This window comes from Ptiloglossa arizonensis, chromosome 4 (genome assembly GCF_051014685.1).
Source record: "Ptiloglossa arizonensis isolate GNS036 chromosome 4, iyPtiAriz1_principal, whole genome shotgun sequence".
In the NCBI taxonomy this organism is placed as follows: domain Eukaryota; kingdom Metazoa; phylum Arthropoda; class Insecta; order Hymenoptera; family Colletidae; genus Ptiloglossa; species Ptiloglossa arizonensis.
The window spans coordinates 24078296-24105607 of NC_135051.1; the positions used below are offsets into that span (position 1 = coordinate 24078296).

Below are 27312 nucleotides of genomic sequence, written 5' to 3' on the forward strand. Positions count from 1 at the left end.
GCTGCGCGGATAAGCTCCCGACGAAACGGGACCAACGAACTCTCGTCTACTCTGTGCCCGAAAAAAAATCGTCTAGGTCGCGGGTCGACAGGGTCGTCCTTCCTGGTAAAAGTCGTTGGTCCTCGGGTGATTCCTTGGCGAACCGTACAAGGAAACGGTGCTCGGTACGTTTACAGATAAAAAAGTATGTATTCCGTACGATGCCTCGATACCGGTACAACGTCAATGTTTCGCGCGAAGCTTAATTAGGGAGTTATTCGTGGTGCGTACTCTTATTTTTCTCTCTCGCATATTTATTACACAATTTGGAATAACGCAACAAATGTAACTGCTCGCTAATACGAAGGCACGAACGAGTCGGAAGCAACGGCGCAATTCGCTTCGGTTAATTAAAGATGCGTTCGTGTTCGACGAAACACCGTTCCCTCGACCGTGTTGGCATCTGTTGGTTAGATCAGTTGTATCGCAACGCTTCGATTCGTTTGTTTAATTCTTCGCGACTCACGTTACACGAGGAATATGTGTGCGTGTGTATCGTCGAAGGACGAAAGCGGTGGCGTTCGCGCGCAACCTATCGGCAAAAAAGGGGTTGATGTTCGCGGTATTGGGGAAAGATGTATCGTGAAAAGGCGACGCGAGCCGCGCAGGGGAGGGGGACGCGAGGTGAAGCGAGACGAGATCGTTCGCTCGGAGGTTCGTTTGTCGTTGACCTCGTGCCGACGGCCCTGACGTGAGTCAGAGTCTGCGAGAGTCGAGAGCCGAGAGCGGAGAGCCGAGAGAACCGAGTGTCGCGAGCAACGGGAAGACGGGTCAAACGATGTCAACTCCGATATTTAACGACATACGTGGACACGCACCGACCGACTCGTGGCCCGTGGTCGACGAGGAGCCTCGCCAGCGAATCCAATCGTCCCGATCGTGCATCGTCGCGGCTCGTCGGGCCGCGGGCACGAATTTTCAACGCGATTTTTCTCGCGTCGGAAACTTCTCCGCTCTCGAGACTTTCGAAATCAGTTTTCCACGCGGCTCGTGACCTCCTCGCGTGTCTCGAGAATTTTGAAAGCAATTTTCCACGCGGGCACAAATTTCCGAGCGCGATGTTTTTTTTTTTTTTTCCGCGTCGCAACTTCTCCGGGTCTCGAGACTTTTGTAATCAGTTTTCCACGCGTCACGGCTTCTCCGAGGTCTCGAGAATTTTTAAACCAGTTTTCCAACGCGGCTCGTCGGAGAGAGGGTGACGAGAGTTTTGAAAATATTTTTCCCCGACGTTCGGAAAAGTTTCGTCGATGTTTCGCGGAGGCGACACAGGGGGGGGGGTAGAGACGGGTACACATGGTTTGCCAACCAGATCGCGGGTCTCTGACCCTTTTACTGGTCTGCGTAACCGATGCTGCGACCCCGTTGAAAGTCCATCGCGCGCCGCGTATCCGTCCGCTCGCGCGCCCGGCTTTCCCGTTACCGTGTCTCGCAGAACCTTTCGGCGAATATTCGCTCGAAAGTCGAAGGGCGACCTCTCTCGCTCTGTTTCTCTACCCCTCCCTCCCTCCCTCTCTCCCTCGCTTGCCTCTCCCGGGATTATCGACCGTTGGAAGAAAACATATTTGACCGGTTCGCGAGACGGGACGGTATGGTCAAGGTCGGTGAAACTCGTTCGCGTTAAACGCGAAATCCTTGGTACTCGGTTGGCTGGCGTTGACGGCAGCTGCGGGTGCCGGTAGGGGACAGCGCGGAACGAGCAGCGCGCTGGAACGCTGCGGGACGAGCGGGGTGGGTGGCGCGGGGGACTGCGGAGGAGGGGAGGGAGAGAGCCGCGAGCGAAACCCGCGGAAAGAAAAGGAGAAACGAACCGAAACCGTATGACTAAGAATCGCACCGCCGCTTGGGAAAAACCGGGCGGGAATTGTATGCAAATGCCGACGATTCCTCGTTGGACCAAGGAGATATCCGCGACGCGCGGTTCAAAGTCATTGTCGTCGGTTTCGTCGTTCGTTTACGTTACTCTCCGGATCCGTGTGGAGGCGCGAGACCGAAAACCTCCTTGCGCGATCAACAGGTACGACTCGTGACGTGTACGACCATTTTCTTGCCCGAGTTCGTTATAACGTCGCTAATCGCGAGGGTAAATTCGAATCCATCGACCGGCCGTCTTTTTTCTAAGAACGTCCCCTGTGTTCCCGGAATTGTCAATTTTTATGGGGAAAGTATACACCACGGCGATAATTTATTTATGGGTGCGAATTTTCGGCAGGAAAGTTTTTACTAATGACCTTCCACGACCTTGAAAGATGAACATGTTGCAGGTGGGTGAATCGTCTCGCTTAAAGGAAAATATGCCTGTTCTGTTTAAAAAAACAAAGATCGTCTTGGAATCTCGAATGCACTTCCGTCTAGAGAAGATTCACCGGCATTGTAAGGTAACGGCCTTGAAACTGTGTAAGTTTTTTTTTCTATTGTAATGACATAGCCTGTGTCTAGGTGGACAAGGTAAAGCTTAATCTTGCCTTCGATTTGTTGCAAGAACACTTCGATAGAACGCGAAGTTATTTCCGTAACATCGTATCGTGTTATTCTTTTTCCGTTCGAACGTATCTGTCCGTTGTTTCTTTGTTTACGATATTAACAAAGCGTCCGATAACATCGGACAATATTAACGAGGCGTCAGGTAACATTAAGTAAATTTCTACGATTCGTAAGCGATAAGATATATAAATATAAACCTAGCGATAAACTAGAGAAAATAAAACATCGTGGCTAGTGACTAATAAGCGTTCCCCGAGAGAAATCTTAAAAAGAGAGAAAAAAAAAGAAATAGTCCGAACGCGCGAAAAAATGATTTCACTCCGCGATCGGTGCGAAGAAAAATTGCAACTTCGATTCCAAATGGTACGAAATAACCAAAACGGAAAAATAGATTAGATATTTAATTATGAGATGGAATGTCAACAGTCTCGCAACTTGTATAGTTTTATTCTAATTTTTCATTGGTTGGAAAATAACCTACGAATATCAGGGTATTAAAAAGGTGGGATATATTTCGACCCGCTGTGCCCCCGTTGTATCCCTCGTGCAAGCCCGGTCGAGAAACGACCTATCACGATCGAGGCATTTCCAAAGATCACTCCTATTCGAGCTTGAAAAGTCCACGAGATCGTTCGCGGTTCGAATTGGTTTCCGCGTACGCTGCGTTCGCTTCCGACGCGACACGTAGCGCGAGATACTGACACCACGGCTCGGGGGAGACGGTCGGACGCGATCGAAGGAGACGCGGCGATGGGAATTTCGCCCATGGGCGAGAACCGAGCGAGCGAAACGCGAGATTTCCGATGCTCGTACTTGAAATTCCGCGTGGCAATCCGCCAAGGGCGCGAGCGTTAAAGAGATTCGTTAACCTTCCTCGCTGCGAATAAACGAGGTCCTCGCCAACGTCATTACGGTTCGTCGAGCGATTCGCGGAGCTCGGTTATTAATAGGTGCACCGATCTGCGCGATGGGAAACGAGAATTGGCAATGACGCGTTCGCGCCGCGTGCACGCACACGCGCAACACGTCCGCGAAAATCGTACTAAACAGTTCTGCGCAGGAGGTCGGCGAGAAAGACGGGAAACGGAACGCGAAAAACATTTCCATCGGGTATGTATACGCGTTCTCCCTCGGCTTCGCGAGCGGCTCGGTTGCCGGTTCCATTTATTTTTCGATCACGCCTCCGATTTCAATTTCTCGAATACCGCGACAAATCTTCTCGATTCGTTGAACCTCGAGGTTACGCGTTTCTTCTCGAATAGAAAATAAAAATGTATACGAATTTACGCGAATTCGATTGAAATTTAATAATACGACTTTATCGTACCCAGAGGAAACAATAACGGTCTTTATTGTAGTAAAACGGAGAGATAATAATACAGTATTTTATAATAATAATAATTCGCTTTATTGTACCAAGAAAAGAAAATAATAATACAGTATTGTACAGTAATAATACATCTTTGTTGCACCAAGTAAGGAAAATAATAATACAGCATTGTCCAACATTAATAATAATAATACAGCATTGTCCAATAATAATAATAATACAGCATTGTCCAATAATAATAATAATAATACAGCATTGTCTAATAATAGTAATAATGATGATAATAATAATACGACTTTATTGCACTATGAGAAAACAATAATACAGTATTGTGTAAGATATATGAATTCGATTAAAACAAATTCAATGACGTCCCGGCTGTACAACAGCCTCGATCGCTAAACTGCGGATGTTATGCATCTATAGTGTATGCAAATATGGAAAACATATGCTAAACGTATACAGAATATATGCACTTACGCAGGATGAAATATTAATACAATTATATATTATTTTACGAAATATATTCTACGCGCGTTCGACATTTCCCACCTTGCCCCCATACGATTTTATTTTTCCGTCATCCTCAATTCGTCAAACAAAAACTGAATAAAATCACAGCGGCCCACCGATCGCGGTCGTTAAAGAAACCTTATTTATTTACTTTCGATCGTCGGCACCGCTGTGCGGGAACTATCTCCCACGATTTTTTTCTTCTCTCTTTTTTTTTTTTACCATACGTCGTTAACGTCGCTCGTATCTAATTTACGTAGGACGCTAAACTCCCCAGCCGGCGCGATTAACTCAACGAGTTTAACCGCCGCGACAATTACTATAAGCGTATCCAAATTTGTCGACCACTACTTTATTTTATATCGTACGACGTATTTGTACACCAAGGGTCGTTCACCCACAACAGTTAATGGTATTAACAATAATAATAACGGGTCCGTGTTGAGTCGCGCGCAAGACTCGGTATACCGGAGAGAGTCGCCTAAACGTAGGCAGAAGCGTGTAATAACCGTGACTCTCGATATTGTTCTCCTCCATCCAGTTCGTCGCTCCTCTTTTTTTTTTTTTTTTTCTTTTTGCGTGGATTGGCCCAGGTCGCGGCGTGTTCGTTCGTGACGAGCGTTATTCGACGCCCCGATTCACCGGCGTCGAATCCGCTACGGGTCCCGGGGCTGGTTGGTTGGTGCACTTTGCTTGCGCGCACGCCAATTTCGATTCCTTTACGATGGTTTTACGGCGCGCGATAAAGCATGGATTTCTTCCGTTCCGGGATGGAAACGGTCGCGGACACGGTCGAGAATCGTCCCGTCGTCTCTCGCGCTCTCCCCACCCCCGGAAACACGATTCGACGAATCGGGTGTCGGGCCTTTGTCGCGTCGATCCGTAGATTGTTTTCACGGACGGCGAGCGAGAGGTATCGGCTCACGCGCACGAGCGAGCGCAACCCGCTTCGAAGTTTGAGTCACGTCGCTTTTTATCGCCGCGGAATGAATCAGCGTGCACGCAGCGAACGGAGCAAAGTACCCGGTAGCCGTGCAGGGAACACCGTCGTATTATTTTTACGGGCACCGAAACGTCGGTCGGAATTACCATAATCTCCCTCCAGGATTCGGACGAGTTCCATCCTCGGCTTCCTTGCTCTTTACCTTTTCCTCTTGTCCTGGATCTGGTCCTCCTTGTCGCGTTTCATCCCCACTCCTCTCCTTTTCTCTCTCTCCCTCACTCTCCCTCTACTTCCCCCCTCTCCCGACCGCCCCGGCCTTTCTCCGTTCAGCGGCGAGTCGCACACGCTCCCTTTCCGTCGATGATCGCGCGTCCGCGGAGAGAAGAAGAAGCGAGGCGGATACGGGATAGATGGATGGGCGAGATTAAGAGAAAAGGACGGGACGAGAGAGGGGGAGACGGGCGACGTCGACACCTTCCGAGAAGGGAGAGCCCGGCGGTGGGTCGGGAGTCGTCGGTAAAATCGCTGCGTTGCATCTTCCGCTCTGAGCGTAATTCGTGGAAAGATAAGGAGAGAGAGGACTGCTGCTCGCGACCCGAGACCCACGGCTTACGTTCGCAAACCGTAGGAACCGAACGATTTCTCGCGATAGCGGTTGATAAAGCTCGCTCGAAATCGCGGCTTCGATTCGTGGAGAGCTCGCGAACGGTTACCGAAACGGAAGCAGAAGAAACGAGTGTGCGTGTATGCGAGAGGCGGTGGGGGGGGGGGGGGGGAGCGAGGAACGAACGTGTTTTTTTTGTTGTCTTTTTTCTTTCTCCGTGCGAAGATTTAGACAGGCGCGGGCAGAGGGCAAGCACCGTCGGAGTTCCCGGTATCGAGGGACACACGGAGGCCGCGACCGTAGAGTTATTCGAGAGGGCCTCGAGACAGGCGTCACCGACCGAAAAAAACTCATTCCCTCTCGCGGCAAAACGAGTGGAAAGCAAAAAGCAGAAAGCCGCGCCGCGCCGCTCCGACAGCGCGGAGGTACGCCGCGGCTCCCTCGTAAAAATATTATTTACGTCGGCCGCAGCGAGCCCGTGCTTCCCGAACCTCGACGGGCTCTCGCGAAACTCTCGAACCGTCTCCACTGTTGTTCACCGAGCTCCTTTATCGCCCTACGAAACACGAGAAACGTTGAAAATTGAACCCTCTTCCGGCTCTCCCCCTTGCTCCGTTATATTCGCGGAACTGGGAATCGAGAGAAAGAACGTCGGAGGTCCCCGCCTGGTTTATCGTTAGCCGTAAAACCGCGACGGACGGATATCGTTGAGATCGACCGACCGTTCGCGCTAGTCGCGGGAATCGCTCGCGAGGGAAAGGGAGGGAGGAAGCAGCGTCTACGGGTCGAGAGAACGCGCGCGAACGCGGATTTTATCCTTCGCTCGACTCGCTGGTGTTGCAAGACCGTGTGGAAGGTAGAATTTATATTTTCGCTCGAACGTATCGAAGATGTGTGATTCTGCTGGCGCTTTCAGCGACCGTGACTTATTTTCTGTCCGAGTTCGACACGTAACCCCTCTCGGAATTAAAAACCGTAGGACATTTACATATTGCAAGCAATTTTAATTATAGAATGTAAAGTCATGAAATAATTTTCTTCAATTTTCGGATATATTTACAGATGTATGTTAGCACCGACCAAGTACGAAAAGAAAGTATTGTAAAAACATAGTTCCAAGAGGATATAATTTTTACAGCCGTTCTAAAATCTAAAGAACTAGGTTAGGTTAGGTTATCGAAGCGACCGAAGAAGAAAAGAAAACGGTACGACCGCGCGAAACATTGTCTTACCCTGTGATCCGTTAAAGAATTGCACTCCCGATTCATCTCGCGGCTATAAAAAGGACACGAATAAATATATACGAATAATAATATCGTCAGCGTTCGTAGAAGAGCCCGAGCGACCGCGAACGCGAACAAGATCGCGTCGAGGGTGAACGAACCGCGAGTTCTCGGTTTCGAAGCGGTGTCGGGGCAAGACGCACACTCTCGCGGACCGATGCCGAAGCCAAAATAGACCAACCAGCGGGGAAGAAGAAAGCAAAAGTTGCACGTATTCGCGAGGTGCGTTACTTAGCGATAGGGGGATACCCGAAAAAGTCCTTTCGGTCGCGAGAACTCGTTCTGGAAACTTTCGCGATCGATCGCGAGCGGAAAACGAGGACGTGACTTCCGTTTCTCGAGCGAAAAACCGAACGTCCGTATATCCCCGAGGGGATATCGCGCGAGAGCCGAGTCGCGGTGAGCGTGGATACAAACAGTGGGAGTGGGGAGCGCGACAGAAGACGGTTGGAACGTCGAGACGTTTCGAACCCACGTAGTTTCGGGCCACTCGTTTCCTTTCGACGTTTCCGTCGCGCGGTTTCTTTCCGGAGGGTCGAGGGGCGAGGTAAATTACACGAACGGCGCGCAATTATAGTATTCCGCGTTAGATTGTCAGGTGTCACAAATTTATTCCGTTCGTTTCTCCCTCGTGCTGTGTCTCACTCTCGCCTCCCACCCCTGTGTAATAAGGCAGTGGTGCGCAACTGTTTGCGCTCGAGGGAGAAATAAAATCTAATTCTATCGGTAGAAGAAAATGTACGTGGATACTGGCTCGTAGATATTTTCCTCTTGTTCTACACCAAAATGCTTGCCCAATGAATAAATAATAATAAGGGAAATGGTGCGTAAACGCGACCGAGGGAAAAATAAAATGTAATCCGAGATTCTACGCTGTGGAAGAGAGTGCAAATAATATGGATACTCTTTTCTTGTTATTATTGTAGACCAAAGGGCTCGGTCAATAGTAAACAACAGTAAAAGTCTCCTTAGTAATAATAAGACAGATTTCCTCTTATTATTGTAGGCCGACCGACTTGGTCGATAATAAATAATAATTATTTAAAATCGTACACTCTTCCATCGCTAAAATGTTCCAAAGATTTTTCTCGATCCGTTGCAAAAATAATTCCAAAATTTTTCTGAAAATTATTTTCGATCCTCTCGCGACAAAAATATTCTCAAAATTGTTCCGTTGTTTTCCATCGCAAAAATATACCAAAAATGGTTCTCGATCGTCTCCACAAATCCAAAGTTAACAAAAATCGACGTTTCTCACCAGAACGCGTGCAAAGGACACGTAGTACACGTACCAACCAGATGTTGCGCAGCGTAATAGGTACCTTCGAGCGGAGTTTAAGGTGTCAGCGACGTCGACGATGGGAATCAACCTTCAGCTTCGACGTATCCTTCCCCCTCCAACTCTCTGTCCCCGAAAAGACACGATGCTGTGTGGTCTTCCACCTCGTTCTGCGTCGATTCGCGGCTCCGCTCGTCGGTTTTCTTTCCCCGCTGTCCAGCTACGATCTCTCCGTCCCGGTTTCCCACGGGAGCAAACGAAAGGGGAAAACGCTCGGTCGACCAATCGTCGAGATTTACGAGCGGATCTGCGCGAGCCTCGCATTCTCTGCGTTCTATCGACGAACGAATCTCGAAGCGCGCTCGCGCGCGCGCGGTTTGTTCGCCCTTCGACCGTCGCGTCGGGCCCAATTGCGTTGGGCCTCACCGATCTTTAGAGAGAGGAAAACGATCGAAAGCATCTTGCAAACAGCGCGATCGCGTTGGACCCAATTGCGTCGGGCCCAATCGCGTTGGGCCTCATCGATCTCTAGAGAGAGGAAAACGATAGAAAGCGTCTTATATAAAGTGCGATCGCGTTTCAATCGCGTTGGGCCCAATCGCTTTGGGCCTCACTGATTTTTAGAGAGAGAAAAACGATCGAAAGCGTTTTGCAAAAAGCGCGATCGCGTTTGAATCGCGTTGGGCCCAATCGTGTTGGGCCTCACCGATCTCTGGAGAGAGGAAAACGATCGAAAGCGTGTTGCAAAAAGCGCGATCGCGTTTCGACATCTATGCCAGGTTTCACGTCCCGTGGATCGAGAAGCGTTGAACGCGTAGGCGGCAGCCATATTGCGCGTTACGGGGCTTAAGGAGAGAACCAAGTCGTCGCTTGGATGGCTTAAGTAGGATCGTTGGGGATGTAGGGGACCTTCACTCGGGGCACACGGCGCGCCCGATACGCGTTGGTTATCTTCTAATCGGCTTGAAGAAGATTAAATACGCTTTACTCGTGATTCGAGATAGAGGTTATCAGTTATCGATACCAGCGTGGGCAAAGTATAGGGGTTTGTGCTTTGCATTTTGAAACGTTGATACATTCGATGATTTCTTTGCACTCTCTACATTTGCATTCTCGCGATAGGTCCTGCGACAAAGTGGTGGTAAATTTGGTACGAATATTTATAACTTTTTGTCCAAATTTTTAATTGGTGAAGTCCAGGGTTCTTGATGAGTCGATTATGACGAGAATAGGGGAGGGGTAGATATTTCTATAGTTGCTCTGATCTTTGAGCAGTGAGGTTGTAGACGTAAGCTTTGTCACTCGTGGGAGCTACGGCGTAGAATTCACACTGCGCATTGGCCCTTTTAGAGCAGTCCCCCGCTCCAGAAAGATCTGGGCCCGATGATCTTGATCTCCCACAAAATACGAAGAACGATGGAAAACCTGTAAATCCGGATCGTTTGCAAGAACCTATACCTCTCAGAGAATCATCGAAGATTTTCTCTTTGGGCCTCATCGTGAAAAAGACAGTCGATCAAACCTGCAGATAAATCCCCCGTGAACCGTGATCGCCTGTAGCAACCTCCTATCAAAGCAATCGACTCTATAGACAATCCTCTAGTAAATCTTCAACCGTGCACAGGCCCCTTGTAGGCCCATTTCGGAACAGTCCCCCGGATTGAGATTCTCGTTTCCTCGAAACATGCAAAGAACGGTGGAAAATTTACCGTAACCATCGATCATCATAAAAATCCAAACCCAGGGACAATCGAAGGTTTTCTTCTTGGGCCTTATCGCGAGAAAGACACATTAACCCGAATCGTCGCACACTAGAACCATCAGAAATCTTCTGATCCTTCGTCACGAGCGTGACGATCACCTCCGCGAGTAGTCCCCGTTTCCGGGGCCTCTTGGGTCCCCTCCACCGGAAAGACACCGATCCAGCGATCCTTTCTGTCCGCAGAATGCGAAGAACGATGGAAAAACCTCCCGATATCGTGGACCCGCGAACGAAAGAGCGTAAGTAGTCGTCGGTGCGGGGTGGGGTCGCCTATTTCTGTCGTGATCTCCCGCGTGGAGGATACGCGCGAGAAAAGACGAGTCCCCGGGGTCGCGCACGGTCGATTTCCGTACGGCGGTGTCGTCGCGGGTCCCCACCCCCCTCCCCCACCGCCTGTTAAGTACGTGGGCCCCGTGGAAGCGGTCGAGGGACTCTCGGGTCGCGGTCCCATGGTCACGGTCCCCGTCGGGTCTCGGTGCCCGCGCACCCTGGCCTGGGCCCCGGTGGAATCGTCCCTTCGCTTTGTGTCGGGGGCCCCCGAGCTCCCGGGTCTCGTGTTCTCCTTCGGCGTCTCTCGGTTGTCACGAAATCGGACGTGGCACGGCCATTGAAACTCGAGATCCTCGCGAGACGCGCCATTCAAAACGCGCACCGTTCCGTACGATCTCTCTTTTCTTTTCTCTCGGATGAAACTCGTCTTGTGAAAAGAAGCGAGGGGCCTACGGAGGATCCAGGGGCCGAGGATCGAAATAAAGAAAGGCCCCGGTCGGTCCTCTACCGGGGCGAGAGAGCCGAGTGCCCGCGCGCACGCGGTATTCAGCTTATATTCGTTCGGACGTTTGCCGCGAGCAAAGCTTGTTTCGCCTACCTGCGAGGAGAAACCCGCGCCGTGCAGCCGGCACCTAGCCGGGCCCGACTTGGGCCCCGCGAAAATCCGAGGCCCTATTCTTGCGCGAGAGGAATGCGCGCTCGCGAGGCGTTTCAAGGTCGAGGAAACCTTGGTGCAGCTTCGGTGAATAATAATAATGATAATGCGTCATGTACGTTGAGAGAGGAGTTTTCGAAGAGAGTATCGAACGAGCAAATAGAGGGGAGGAGGAAACGAAAACGAAGGTAGGGGTAAAGTTGTATTGTTGTCGAACCAAATTCTCGTTGTGAGATCACGAGTTGCACGATTAAAGTTCCTCTGGGTGGGGATGATCTTATAACGAAGAGAATCTTGCGAGCTCACAACGAAGATTCATTACCTTCTCGTGAGCATCTCTTGAGGCCTCGTGGGTTATTAAAGGAGATTTCTCACGTGTTGAAGATGATCTTATAACGAAGAGAATCTGACGAGCTTACAACGAATACTCGCTACCTTCTCCCGAGCGTCTCTTAAAGTCTCTTAAAGTCACTTAGAGGAACGAACAAGATTTCTTTTCGTTACAAGTTCATTGTCAATTGACAGAAATGATCTTATAACGAAAAGAATCAACCAAACTTACAACGTACGAAAATCTACCGTACAAATATTCAAATTTTCGAACTATACCCTGCACAGTTGGCGCCAAAACGAGAGCTTTTCTTAAACTCTAGAAGAGGATCGACGGGGGAGGGGATGGAGTCGGTGTAGGGCGATAAGGCGTCGAAAAGTCGGGCGTTTTTTATTTCTCGGAATCGAGTTCTTTCGAAACCAGCGAGGAAAGCTCCGGCACGTGTTCCTAGCCTTGAAGTGGCACGCTTTACCCCTCTTCCACGATGCTCGAAATCACCGATTTGTGTTCGGGACGACGCGGCGTGAAAATACCGTCCGGTCGACAAATAACTGAACTTGAGCAACAATCGAGGTTTGGTTCCAATACGTACGAAACTCGTGGCACGTGTTATCTCGTAAGTACGAACTTGGCGATTTAATATTCAAATAATTGACGGAGGTCGTCTTCGAAAGAAGAACGGAATTCGGTATACGCATTAGAGTAAATGTGTATTTACTCGTAGTACAAAAATAATTATGTTATTCTGGTAGCTGGCACTTGCGCGACGTGCGGCGTCGGATATTATTTATTTCGTCCAACGTCGCGGCGACTACGTCGACGTCGATTTGAAAAGTTTTATATTTGTTCGTAGATCGCGAGTCGCTTTAAGGTTTCATAGCGATCGGTGTTCAGAACAGTCCATCGTTGAACCGGTGGGTAATAAAATTGCCGCTGTAGGGTTGCGAGACCGCGGCGAGGGTCCCAGGAAAATTGGGCCCGGGTCCGTTCGACATCCGAAAGGTCGATGATTCTCTCGCCGGTTGATTTATTGTATGTACCTCAATTGCCATTGAGAGCCGGGCAATAAAACGCTAGGAACGTGCACGTGTTCGGCAGAAACTTACTCGAACAACGCGGCAATTGTGGCCTTAAGCTCCGTTTGTTCCATTTAACGCATTCTCAAGTCGCGAGAGAGTTTCTCAATATTATTAATACTCGATTTAATAATCGCTCGGATCGCGAGCCCGGTGCCCTCGATAATAACGTGGTACAAAAATTGTAGAAACAAAGAGTAAAGGACAAGGGTAGTTCTTTTATTAACATTGAAAGCAAACAATTAAATATGGAATCTAAAACTATTTAAATGAAAAAATAACTTTCCAACGATTGGTAGAGTATAATTATAAAATAAAATATAATATTAATTACGAATACAGTATTTCCTAAAATGAAAAAGTATCTGTACTTCGTACCAGAAGGAAGCTCGTAACCCTAACAGCGATGTTTCGACTACTATTTTTAGCAACGCGCCGTGAAATCAAATCGGGAATAATTCGCGCGACTTTTTAAAGAATTGCTTCGAGAATCGGCCATCTGTGCAACGGAAATAAAAAAAGGGAAAAAATTGGTACAGCGGGACCTTTAAACCCCGTGTAAGTAGCTTACGCGAGATAAAAAATGCACAAGAGGCGAGAGAAGGTTCTGAATAATTTCGAATGCTCGACACCGCGTGGCGCTGTCGGCCGACGCTAACGCGTATTCATTTCGAAAACCCGCGATCGGTTCAACGAGCGAGCGCGATGACGCACGGGGAAACTCCTCTTCCTCGCGTCGCGCGTCTTTCCGACGCGCTGTGACCGCCCGAACACGGGATTTCGCAGTCGCGAGGAAACTCCGCGCCCGCGGATCGGGTTAAATATAAACCCGCCGCGAATTCTCGGGGCGAGAGCCTGTGTCTTGCACCGCGCTACTACGCCGCAGACCGTTTCGTTCGCGCTTCTTTCGCCTCGTTTCGCGAACCGCGCGCTCGTAAACGGGCGCGCGTAAACATCGATAGCGCGGAAACGTAGAAGGCTGCGGTGGAGCGCGCGCTCGATCGTCGTGTGGAGAGGTTCGCGCGCACGAGAGATGCGAGAGAGAGAGAGAGAGAGAAAGCAAACCGCGTCGCTCGCGTTCGTCTTGTGCCGGAAGTTCTCGGCCAGCGGCCGAACGAGTGGCGTGCGCGCGCGCGTCGATAATAAATATTTTTCTCGAGATACGAACGCGAGAGCCGAACCAGCGAGCACGAGGGAGAGCAGGGAGCGCCGAGGCGCTGCGCGGCGGCGCAGATCGATAGCCCCGAGGACCGAAGGGGAGATAAATTTCGAATTCGGCACGGTGTTTCGCGACAGAGCACGGGAACGCCGCGCAGAGAACACTGGAGGGACTGCACGAATCGCGCGATTTGTCGCAGAATTGGTCACCCACGCGATCCGTAATACGATTTAGTCTCGTCGATTTGTCGTACGACAGTCTCGGTCACGCGTAAGGTACTGTAGCACGATTTAGTCGTGTCAACTTATCGTACGACAGTCTTGATCGCGCATGGAACGATCCGTCGTACGATTTAGTCCTGTTTTGGTAGCGACGTACGATTATCCCGTACGAGGGGCTCGAACGACCAATCGTAAGGACAGTCGCATCGACTTTTCGTACGATAGTACGATCACACGTGCAAGCACCTATAGTACGATTTTCTCCCGCTCCGATAGCGCCATACCGTCTCCCCACCCCATCGCACTCGTCGCGCAAGTTATGATCGTCCTGCCGGCGTTCGTATAAAAGAAATCGTAGAATTCATCGTGACGCGTACCGTGGACTCTATCGGAGGCGCCTCGACGAAAATTCGTCCATCGCCACCGTTCGATTCCCGGATGGGTGACCTAGTTCTTCAAACACGTGGCGCTTTACGATCGTCGCCAGTGGGCTGAAAAAACGCGCGGCACGGTACGGCTCGACGCTACGATGCCTCTCAAAGAGCTTCGGAGCCTCGGAACAGGGGTGCCATTGTGCCCGGGACGACAGCTGCGTCGCGAGCATTTAAACGCGGCTTTATTTAGCGATCTCTCGGAACGGTGTCGGGCACGATTTTCGACGATATCTCCTTTCGACGCTCGATTCTCGCGGTACTCTTCTCACCGCGCTCTTCCCTCGGGACCCTCGTTCGCCTCGCGCTCGCCCGCACGTTGTTCACCGTGGTGCGTGGTCTCTTCGAACGCGTCCACGACTTTTCCACGACGACGTTTCCCAACGATCGGGTGGGCTCTCGAGCACTCGTGTTCAATATCGTCGATAGGCATCGAAATTTCCTTGGCCAAGATACCGTTACGAAATCGATCTCTTCGGTCGGCAATCGGGCGAGGCAATAGCCCGTGAAGCGGCCCATTTCGCGTGACTACCGACGAAACGCGAAACGACGAGAAGTTGTAGAGCGCGGGACGCGAGGAGCGACCGAGAAGGAAAGGGAAACCCCCCACCACCTCGCGCTAGTCGCTTCGCGGCGTGCAGCCGTCACGGCCAGTCGACGAAGGAAACATCGAGCCAGCGTTTAGGCTACGATTCTTCTACGAATAACGTGGAACAACGTTTTATTCGCGAATATACCTTCAGAGCCTAAAGGAAACATTAAGAAACAGGGAACATCTCCGGCGTATCTCACGCTCCGTGTCCCCACATTTTCTCGAAGACGTTATACGATATATACTATATGACTCGATTAAGCGCAGCCCCGTTTCGGAATCGACGCGCATATGCGTGACGCAGGGCGATTCTCGTGAGAGAGATCACACGTGTGCGACGGCGATGATTTTTTCATTTTTACGTCCGTATAAACAAACGGAACACCAACTATAGACCGGTGTCGCACGTGTGTCGCACGTTAACCCGGGATATTCGGCCGGCCTATTTAATACACTTTATTTGTACATAGAGTCGAAAGCGGGCATCGAATAAAATTACGCGCATCGCGCGCTCGCCCCGGCGCCGAGCTGGTTTTCCAACCGAACGGCGGTAGCGAACGTGTTAATTACAATTTACGCCCCGCCTAGACCGTTCAGGAAGACACCTGCGTTTTATAGCGCCCAGGGTTTTATCTCGTTACGGCGCTCGCGATCCGATTAATCGCATTACCCTAACTGCAGTCTTCTGTGACAATTTTTTGGATTTTGTTTTTTTTTTTTTTTCTTCAGGATCGTTTCGCGTCGTTCGTATCTAATTTACGCGGGACGGTGAGTAAATGGAAAGTGCGCAAACGTTCGAACGAACGTGTCCGTCCGCGATAAGTACCGCGAGTGTATTTAAATTTTTGCGGTCACTTGTTATCTTATATCGTACTCTTTTTATTGTACGCGAAAGATTGTTTATTTAAGGGGATCCTGATAGGATGGTAATTAAGCGATTCTCGAGTAATCGATGACTTCTTTCTTACTGGATAAAACGTATTACGTGCCACTTTGGGCAGGGCTGTGACAAGGGGCAGGGGCACGTGCCCCCTCGGGCGTTATTTTACGAGGGCGTTGATGTAATGTAAAAAAAATTGAATCGGCTCTTTTTACGGTCTAAAATAATTTTTATTCCCTTCGGTTAGAACAAAAAAGAAGAATAAGGAAATACACCAGTAATATCTCGTTGGTATCTTGAGTAATGTTCTTTCAAAATTTATTTAGCAGCTTTCACGAGTCCCCTTTCGACGAAGGATAGTGCTGGTGAGGGTTTCGATCGAATTCTTCTCATAAGTCAACGAAACAAAGAGTACACAGACAGGGAACCGTAATAAAGTAATCCACATTGCTCATTTCTAGGCAGGGATTAAAATAACAGAACAGTTAGAGTCACCTTTCGCTAATTATGCTATAAAATGTAACAAAGTGTCAGGTGCTTCCGAACCCTTGACCAACGGTATATATATAGGGTGTTCTGGAACGAAAACATTTATTATTACATACACTGTGGATCGATTCAAGCATTATAATACATACATGCATAATTTTCAACATTATTTATTCCAAATAATGTAAAATTTTTATACACGTCGTTCAAACTCCAATGTTTTACTCTATGTATTTCTGTTTGTATTTTAAAAACAAAAATCAATCCACGGTGTATATAATATTTTATATTTAAAACAACCTACCAAATATACCATCAATGTTCGTAGATTTTGTTCCAGAGCACCCTATATCCTGAAACAAATTTTTCATTTCGCGAACTTGTATCCGGGCAATAGATTTTCGACTCGCAGACGATATTTATCGTTTCGATAAAAACATACCAAACCTCTAGACTGAGAATCACACCTACAAATATTTCTATTTACATTTTATAAACAAAAACCAATCCACGGTGTATATTACATTTTACATTTAAAAGAACCTCTCAAATATACCATCAATGTTTGTAGATTTTGTTCCAGAGCCCCTATATTCTGGAACAAATTTTTCATTTCGCGAACTTGTATCCGGGCAATAGATTTTCGGCTCGCAGACGTTATTCGTCGTTCGTATAAAAATATATCCGACACTGGTTTCCCTGGCTCGGGATTCACCGGCCATTCGAGGCAAAAATAGGAAAATGTCGCGCACGGTGCCAGTCCGGCAGATCGACGCGGAACTTGTCGCACTCCCGCTGGCAAAGCTGCGATAATCGCTTCGAAGCCCCGCCGGTTAATCCCAAACTAATTCTCGTTGCGACGGACCAGCCGCTCCTACAACCCGTGAAGTTCCGGCAACCCCTCGAGTTCGGCCTCTTAGCAGCCCACCCTTCTCTGCCTCCGCCGGCAGAACCGGCCCCCTGTTTCTCTCAGCCCCCTCGTCGAGTTCGCCCGGCCCGGCGAACCCTCCCAGACCTTTGCTCGCACGACGCATTTAATTCTTCCTCCTCGTTTGCGTTCCGCTCGAGATTTCTGTCTTCTCGGCGCGTAAACTCGACCGCGATCCCGAAACGGTGGAACCAGTGCCTCGCTTAATGTTCGAGAATCAATAAGCGAGGCACGTGTGGAAAATTCGTTTCTCTTCGAGGAACCGGACATCTTGGGACAAGGTTCTCGAGTTGGACGAGTACAGTGAGGATGATTCTAATTTTACATGTAACCGGGGTATACTTACACTTACCCAGAAAGTTTAATATTCGAGATGGGAACAAAATGGAGTATTTTGAGGGAGATTTGGAGCGAGAGGGAATTCAAGTATTGGACACAAGTGCGAATCGGACTTCTCGAGAGGTGAACAGACCCAATGGGGGTAATGCCTGAACACCAATCCGGGGAACAAACGTGTTATCAATAACCGAGGCGTTGTATCCACGTACGAACTTTCAACGAATCGACAAGGAATTTTCACCCTTTTGCAAGAAGAACAGATACAATTCCACGGTTTTCGTGATAGCAACCACCCCGGATACAAGATAACCGTTACCGAAATCTTTGACCGATCGTTCGAAGCTTTCGAATTCGGATAAAAATTTCAGCTCGGTCTTCACGGTTTTTCGAGCACCACTCGTCCGTGAACGATACGCCATCTGTTCCGAACGATGCACCCCACTCCCCCTCAGCCCCCTCCCCACCCACGTTTCCCTCTCGTTTTCGAACGTTGTACTCCCGGTTCCGTTCAAAGCCGATGAGATGCTCCTCGCGTACGTTTTACCGATTCGGTTCGTAGCGAGTCAGCGGTGCATATGGCGCGTATCGATTTACGGTGTTCACGTTCGAGCCGGCTCGCGCACGGCTGAAAGGCGAAGCGAAACGAACGCTTCACGGGCCGCCTCGCGAACTCGAGCGAACGCAATCTCGGCGCGAGTCGGCGGACGTAACGAGCGAGAGCCGGCCGTTTCCCTTTTCCTTCGAGCAGTCGAACGAGCACGAAATCGCGCACCTACGATCCGATTCGGTGCGCTCCGGGTCTTGCGGCCGCTTCGAAAGACGAACGGGGGACGTGATTTAACTCCCTATTACGGATAATCGACGTTCTACCGTAACCAGTTCGCGTTTAAATGACGCACAGGTTGAGGATGAAAGCGAAGGCTGCTGCAAGAGATTCGCGAAAGGTTGATGCGCTATCACTCGTGGATTCTGGTAGGGGGTCTGTCTCTCGAGAAGGAGAACTTTTTAAAGAGATAGGATGCTCGGGAACGTGTGTGTGTATGTGTGTGTGTGTGTGAAAGAGAGAGAGAGAGAGAGAGGCATTTGGTGCAATTGCACGGGGAGTACTCGAGTTTCTCGGATTCGTAGATACACGGTTGTGTAACTTGTATGTTCGTACGTTAGATAGAGATACTATTAACGGGGTACAAATGTGTTTTTTAGTTTCATTTGAATTTCGAAAGTGAGATTTTAGGTCGAGTGTATTATAGGGAGAAGGAGATTTTAGGTTGAGTGTATTGTAGGGAGAAGAAGATTTTAGGGAAAAGGAGATGTTAGGTTAAGTGTATTGTAGAAAGAAGGAAATTTTATACCAAATGTATTGTAAACAGAAGAAAATTTTATTGCAAGTGTATTGTAGGAAGAAGGAGATTTTATACCAAGTGTATTGTAGGGAGAAGAAAATTTTATACCAAGTGTATTGTAGGGAGAAGGAGATTTTATACCAAATGTATTGTGAGGAGAAGAAAATTTTATACCAAGTGTATTGTAGGGAGAAGAAAATTTTATACCAAGTGTATTGTAGGGAGAAGGAGATTTTATACCAAGTGTATTGTAGGGAGAAGGAGATTTTATACCAAGTGTATTGTAGGGAGAAGAAAATTTTATACTAAGTGTATTGTAGGGAGAAGAAAATTTGATACCAAGTGTATTCTAAGTAGAAGAAAATTTTAAGGAGGAGATTTTTGGTTAAGTATATTGTAGGGAGAAAGAGATTTTAGATCGAGTGTATTGTAGGGAGATTTTATATCGAGTGTATTCTAGGGAGATTTTATATTGAGTGTATTCTAAGGAGATTTTATATCGAGTGTATTCTAGGGAGAAGAAGATTTTGTACCAAATGTATTCTAAACAGAAGAAACGTTCAATCTTGAAAGGAATTACAAAACATGTAATACATATTTTCAGTAAAATCTTCTTTTCAGTCCACACATGCATCCGTTTAGTGTTACTTAACTCTTGAAAGATTGTACACCGAATGTATTCCAGGTAGAAAGAAAGACCAATCCCCGAGAAGGGACTACCACTCTAATCGGTTCGATTTCCGCTACAACGCAGCCACTCGATTTCTGTCCGCGTTCTTTCCGTTCGCGGTACCAGATTCTCAACCTGGCACCGATATTTCTTTCTCCAGGTAATACATTCGTAAAAATTCGAGGCTGCGTCGGTTGGTTTCGGAACGAATTAAACCGCGCGAGTCGTGGACTCCCGCGCGCGACGCGTCTTCTATTCTCGGTGTGACGCGCGCGAAGAGGGTGGGCGAGAAACTGGGCGGGCTTTCGATTCGTACACCGTCGCGTGTCCTCGGCCCGAAACGTCATCCGCGAAATGTTCGTCGCCCAGTCATCGTTGCCTCGCGCGCTCTGCCCACGTGGTCGCGTGCATCGTCCGCGCGAGCACTCACGAGGCAGAGTTCATCGCCTTTCGAATCGACGCGACGACGTCGCGAGCCCGCTCCGTGCGCAGAGACGGCGAAAAATGGATAAAAAAAACATCGGTGCACATCGATGTGAACCGCCATCTGTCGATACATCGGTGTAAGTATCGAAATCATCGATATCCTTCCACGAACGCGAAAAAACCAGATTATTGTAATTGGTTTTTTTTTTTTTTTGGACAACGAATGTTTCGAGTCTCGATATATCCCGATTATATTAAAAAGCATTACGAACATCAGGATCGATGAAAAATGATTAATTGAACCGATAGAGTAGAAATTATTTTTAAAGATCCAACGACTTGGAACAATAATAATATTTAAGTTACGGACGAAATCTTTCGGTAACTTAAATACATTTATGTACAAAGAGAACGAAACAAAGGAAATAAAAGTAAAATAATATGGAAATATAAAAAATAAGAATTACGAGTAAGTTACGAACGAATTCATTTTAAACTTCGTGTAACGCTTTTTGCACGATTTTTAAAAAACTAACCTAGACGTAGTAATCCATTCATTATTGTTATTATTACTATTACTATTACTATTACTATTATTATTATTATTATTAGTAGTAGTAGTAGTAGTAGTTGTAGTAGTAGTAGTAGTAGTAGTAGTATTATTACTATTACTATTACTAATATTATTACTATTACTATTACTAATATTATTACTATTACTATTACTAATACTATTACTATTACTATTACTAATATTATTACTATTACTATTACTAATATTATTACTATTACTATTACTAATATTAGTACTATTACTATTACTATTACTAATATTATTACTATTACTATTACTATTACTAATATTATTACTATTACTATTATTATTACTATTACTATTACTATTACTATTACTATTACTATTACTATTACTATTACTATTACTATTACTATTACTATTACTATTACTATTACTATTATAATTACTTTATGTTTTTATACAAATGAAAAGGTGTCGATATTGCGAAACATGGATGTTCTCCCATTTCTGTTCGTTCCTAGCCGGGTGCCCGCGGGGCGCGGGCAGTCGCTCGCGCGATCGCGGTGCTGTGTTTTTCGCGCGTTTCGTCCCCGCGACTTGCTCGACTCGCGCGGATACTAGAAATAGCGATGTATTTTCCCTCGGAGGGAATCGAACTCGCGACCTTACGAGAAGTTACACCTCCTCGACCGCACCCCGTTGTATTTTTAGAAGGTAAACCGAAAGCGGGGACGACCACCCGTTCCCTGCTCCGTCGGCCTCCATCCCTCCCGGTACTCCCTCTCCCTCGGGGGAGAGCTGAACCGCGCGCGCCCCCTTCGTCGACGAGGACAACGCGGGCGTGCATCTCCCCGGTTTCCAATCTGCCGCGCATTTGCATGGAACCCTTCCTTCCCTCCGTGGTCGCCCGCGCCCGTCGTTACACTCGAAACTCGACGCCACGGGGTAGCCGGCAACCCCCTTTCCCGCTCGTACCCCCCCTATGCCTCTCGCTCTCAGCCTCCTTCTCGAAGCGGACGAATGGTAAAAATTTTTGCTCGCCCGCGACCGGAGGATATATCGCGACGATTTTCACGAGACAACCGGTCGAGGCTCTCGAAGCTTGCGTTCTTTAAAAAAGGGGGGCCGCGACACTTGGGGGGAGTCGATAAACTGGATAAGTTTTACTACTTGGGCATCGATCGGAGGAGAATTCTTTTCTTTCGTAGTGTTCGAACGTGTGTGTATAATTTGGGTGGTGAAGCTTTTGTGTATTATTTTTAAGGGGGCACGTACCCCAAGGGGGGCGTTAAATTGTGGATAATTCTTTCTATCAAGGCATTGATTAAAGGAGTGTTAGTTTTCACTCTAGTATTCGAATGTGTGTCTACCATTTGGGTGGTGAAGCTTTTGTATATTGTTTTTAAGGGGGGCGCGTACCCCAGGGGGGCATTAAATTGTGGATAATGTTTTCTACTTAGGCATCCATCGGACGAGTATTCTTTTCTTTCGTAGTGTTCGAACGTGTATGTATAATTTGGGTGGTGAAGCTTTTGTATATTGTTTTTCAGGGGGGGCACGTACCCCAGGGGGGCGTCAAATTGTGGATAGTTTTTTCTATTAAGGCATTAATTAAAGGAGTGTTAGTTTTTTCTCTAGTATTCGAACGTGTATCTACCATTTGGGTGGTGAAGTTTTTATGTATTATTTTTAAGGGGGGCACGTACCCCAGGGGGGCGTCAAATAGTGGATAATTTTTTCTGTTAAGGCATTCATTAGAGAAGTATTCATTTTTTCTCTAGTATTCGAACGTGTATTTACCATTTCGGTGGTGAAGTTTTATATTGTTTTTAAGGGGGGCACGTACCCCAGGGGGGTGTTAAATATGGATAATTGTTTAAGCATCAATCGCTCGAAAGCGTATTTTCTTTTTCGTAGTAGGTGAAGTTGAATCTCTCAGTCAAGGGACAAAATTTTATCCTTTCTTTAGGGGGGCGTAATATATAGGGGGGTCGAAAAATGGGGGGCAAGTGTCGCATATCTTTTCATTAGTACATCCATCACTTTTTATCAAAGTGTATTTGTCTCGTATCGGTTGAACCTACGTCTACTACTTGTGCCCTGAAATTATTTCATTCAACAGGGGGGCTGATAAGGGGGGAGTCGCAAAATATCGATCCCTAAAACATCACTCTCTATCAACAGATCATCCACAATATTACACATTTCTCGTACCATTTAGACCCACTTCCATAGACTTAAAAATTGTCTCTTACTTTAAGGGGGGCCCCCCTCACAATACACAAGGGGGTCAGGTAACAAAACGCGAACAATCGATACATCTCTCCCTGTAACCGGATTGATAAATCCCCGAAAACTTTTCTTCCATCGTTCCAACCTACTCGTTCTGACCCAGGGGGGCTACAGTGCAGGGGCCCGATCGAGCTGCGCGTCTCGGTTAACGGGGAACGCGGGCACTGCGGTGCTCACACGGGCGAGAAGTCTCGCGTAGATTAGGGTACTTTGCACGCGGAAGGGAAGCGTGTACGCGCCGGTTCGGTGCACCGTGCGCGATCTCGAGCGCATCCCGGATGCAAGCGGTGGCGGGGCACACGGGGCACACTGGGCCGCAACGGGAACCCGCCGAAAAATACGTCCGCTCGCCACGCATCGGGAGAAGCGTTTCGTGCAGGCCGCTGCGGTTTCAGCGCCGGGCCCCGGGAACAATTTTGCATTCGACGGAGGGGCAGGTATAACTGCCGAGGACGAAACCTATTTCGTAGAACCAGTTCCGTCGGAGAAGCCGTGGAGATTTACGACCGTTCGGGGCCCCCTTTCGAATCGTGGCCGTCCCCCCTTCGTCCCCCGCGCACCCCGTCGATCCCCCTACCCCCGGTACCCCGTGCCCAGTCCACGTCCCACTGTTCGATTCGGCTGCGGCGAGTTTCTCGCCCGTTGATTTTCGCTCGATTCGACGCGATACGCGACGAACGCACAGGTTAACAAAGATGCCCAAAATCTTTTTCCAGGGGCCCAAAACCGACACGAAGGAGTCTTCGACCCGGAAAGGAAGGTCGTTAGAAGCCGATCCCACGGAAACGCAACCGAATCGAGAGAATACGCGAAGCTTCTGGAGGCTTATCGCGGGGGCCCGTGCGTCACAATCGATTCGGGACCGAACGGGCCCTGAATCCTGCGGTTCAAGGTCGTGCTTCGGGAGCAAATTTCAACGCGAGGACTCGGTTAAGTGCTTTACTGCCATTTTGTGTATTTATGGACGACAGGTCTTTCTAGAAACGAAGGAGTAGTTTTTTTTCTTACATCGGGCCCCCCGGTTAGTCCCCCCATCCCAGACCCCGTTTCTTAAAATATTTAGGTTTTCGATGAAATTTCAACGCGAGAATTCGGTAGGTGCTTCACTGCCATTTTGTGTATTTATGGACGACGGGTCTTTCCGGGCCTGAACAATCGTTCTCTCTCAGATTGGGCCCTACCCCCTCCCCGTGCAGACTTCTCATTTTCCAAAATGGTTGAGTCGTTGATCTAACTTCCATGTAAAATTCGGTGAATACTTTTTCGTCATTCGGTGCATTTGTCGAGTCGTGTGACGGGTCTTTCCAGACCCGAGGAGTCCTTTTCTCGTACATCGACGCTTGGGCCCCCCCTTTCCCAAATTGTCTAGGCTCTCGGTCTAATGTAACGCGAGGATTTCGAGCCGATTTCACATCGCTACCATTTTGTCCATTTCTCGACGAAGCGTTCTCGACTGTTCTTTTAGTAGGCCCCACCAGACCCGAGGAATCATTTATTCCCCCCTTGGTGCACGGGCCCCTAATTTACCAAAATACCTACATTTCTAATATAATTTAACGCGAGTGTTCAGAACCGTGCGTGCACCTTGGTCGTTTTAACCAACGTATCCTCTTCGATTAGATCGCCACTTAGGGGTCTTTACAGACCCATAGGAGTCATTTACTCCCGATCGGTCCCCTAATTTCCCGAAACACCGCCACCACTTCGTTCCCCGGTTTCGTACCAGTATCGCGTCGCCGCACGGGTCTACCAAGACCCGACCAACGAATCCCGCCCACGGTTGTTGCTCGTTCCCCGACATCGTGGGCCCAGTCGTTCCGCGCTACTTGAAAATTAATAAGGTCTATCCACCTATTTATTCGGCCGGCTGGCTGCCCGCTGCCGCTTCGCCTGCCATCCCGACCGTCTCCCTGTTTACCTACCTGCCTACCTACTTACCTTTCTACCTACCTACCTTCCTACCTACCTTCCTACCTACCTACCTACCAACCGACTTACCTGCCCGTCGGATTGCCCGTTTACCTGCACGTTTCTTCGGCCTCTCGCGGGTCCGTGTTTCGTGGACGCGTATAGAAAATTCGACCGATTCGAAATCGATCGTATCGTTCAACAAAAAAAAAAAAAAAAGAAATAAAAGAAAAAAAAAAGAAGAAGAAGAAACCTGCCCCACTCGTCATCGCGTCATCGAGTACCCGCGGTACTGTGGACTCTATCGACCCTGAAACCCAGCACCGGGGAGATTCCCGTGGATTCTCACGACACCCACGTAGCAACCTCTCCGAAAAGGTAGTATCATCCGTGAGGACGAACGACAACCGTCCTCCACGACGCGATCCTCCCGTGGCTACCTCGAGCTAAGCAACCACCGACCGTGTCCCTCGTCCCGTGGTTCCGTGTTCTTTATTCGACGCCAGGTATAGAGCCACGCGTACATCTGTATCGCGAGTAGAATCCTTCTTCGCTTTCACCGATGGTTGTTGCTTCGAACGCGAGCGAGAGCCTCGCCCGTTCACGGTTGCGCAACAAAACTCTACGACCTGGTTCTCATAATTGGCCGGTGCGCGCGGGGCCGGGACCGATCCCGTGTAGTCGTTTCCAACAGACCGAGTAACCGGAATTCGGCGGTCGCCGCGCCGCCATCCTCGGACCACCCGTCCACCCGAGCAAAGGTCGCATCCGCCAGACCTGGCCGGAACTCGCGGCGATTGCGTTTCCCTACGAAACACCACGGGTCCACGCCGCTGCGGCTCGTGGGAGCCAGATCCACGCCACGAGCGAACGCGAGTAACCCCGACGTTGCTTCGAAAGGAATATAGCCTTCCGTTCGAGGACGACTCCCGTCACGGGCGAAACGTTATATATATATATATATATATATATATATTTCGGAACGAATCGACGATCGCCGAGAACGAGAACCGCGTCCTGGACGAGATTATGGGACTCGTGCCGATGGAATTAGCGACCTGAGTGCTCTTAACGTGGAGGTTATTACATCGAGGTAATGCTTGGTGATTTGGTCGCGATTGAATTTTTAATTTAGGTGTCGTTTAGTACCAAGGTAGTCGCAAAGGTAGAATTATTGGCGCGCGTGCTCTTAACGTGGAGAACACGATAGTTGTTGTATCAGGGTAATGTTTGGTGATTTGGTCTCTATCCAATTTTTAATTTAGGTGTCGTTTAAGTACCAAGGTAGTCGCAAAGGTAGAATTATTGGTGCGGGTGCTCTTAACGTGGAGGACACAATAGTTGTTGTATCAGGGTAATGCTTAGTGATTTGGTACCGATCGAATTTTAAATTTAGGTATCGTTTAGATACCAAGGTAGTCGCAAAGGTAGAATTATTGGCGTGGGTGCTCTTAACGTGGAGGACACAATAGTTGTTGTATCAGGGTAATGTTTGGTCGCGATTGAATTTTAAATTTAGGTGTTGTTTAGGTACCAAGGTAGTCGCAAAGGTAGAATTATTGGTGCGGGTGCTCTTAACGTGGAGGACACAATAGTTGTTGTATCAGGGTAATGCTTGGTGATTTGCTCACGATTGAATTTAAAATTCAGGTGTCGTTTAGGTACCAAGGTAGTCGCAAAGGTAGAATTATTGACGCTGGTGCTTTTAACGTGGAGAACGTGGTGGTTATTGTATTACCGTGACGTTGGAGGTTCCTGGAGGGAATATTTGGTGACTTGATCTTAATTTCGTCTCAATCTTAAGTACCAAGGTAGTCGTGAGGGTGGAATTATTACCGGGAGTACTTTTAACGTGGAGAACACCACGGTAACTGTGTATCACAGTAGCATTAGGGATTTCTGTAGCAAATACTTGGTAATTTAATGTTAATTTCTTTTTGCCGTTAGGTACCAAGGTATAACACATCAAGAAACACATCCAGACGTGGTATTCTTGGCAATAAAAAACGAAGAAAACAACGAGACTCGTTATCAAGAGGACAACTTACCGCTCCGCATTCACCACACGCAGCCGTTGCTTCGTCTAGACCGGTGTTTCCACAGGTGTGACCACAAGTGATAATTTATTACCATATAATCGTGTATTGTTTGTAACGTACCAAGCTTTGAGAAAAATAAATTTACGCAAAATTAAATCAAATCAGTATTATTTACTTTCCTTCCATTCCATTCTTTCCCGTTGCCCCTTGCGAAATATTGTCGATTTCTGGAATTGTGACGTCATTTCCAAGAAATTTCGCCAGCAAGAAATTTACGGACTTTCGCTAAGTAATTTTCTCGATTTTCGAACTTTGGTATCAGGAGAACATAATAACCAAAGAGGTGGCACGACTCCGTGAATTCCAAGAAATGACGTCATTTCCAAGAATTTCCGCTGGCAAAAATTTTCAAGCTGTCGCTAAGAAATTGTCTCGATTTTCGAACATTGGTATCAGGAGAACATGATAGCCGAGGAGGTGGCACGACTTCG

General features: G+C 48.1%; 1 protein-coding gene across 1 annotated transcript; it reads left to right on the top strand.

The window, feature by feature from the left end:
* The first annotated feature begins 1332 nt into the window (after positions 1–1332).
* Positions 1333–26951, top strand: LOC143146146 (uncharacterized). Its single transcript, XM_076310157.1, has 7 exons — positions 1333–1407; positions 1472–1640; positions 1703–1810; positions 1866–2053; positions 2301–2414; positions 23591–23808; positions 26730–26951. Exons 1-7 carry the CDS (start codon positions 1333–1335, stop codon positions 26899–26901), a joined length of 1044 nt encoding a protein of 347 aa, XP_076166272.1. The 3' UTR covers positions 26902–26951.
* The last annotated feature ends 361 nt before the right edge of the window (positions 26952–27312 follow it).

What these genes read in the sequence shown, in the direction of transcription:
- LOC143146146 (XM_076310157.1), top strand. Translation starts at nt 1,333, where the DNA reads ATGGTTTGCCAACCAGATCGCGGGTCTCTGACCCTTTTACTGGTCTGC. An exon ending in CCTCCTTGCGCGATCAACAG is followed by an intron (nt 2,054 to 2,300) that starts GTACGACTCGTG and finishes AACATGTTGCAG; the next exon opens with GTGGGTGAATCGTCTCGCTT. An exon ending in AGATTCACCGGCATTGTAAG is followed by an intron (nt 2,415 to 23,590) that starts GTAACGGCCTTG and finishes ATCTTTTTCCAG; the next exon opens with GGGCCCAAAACCGACACGAA.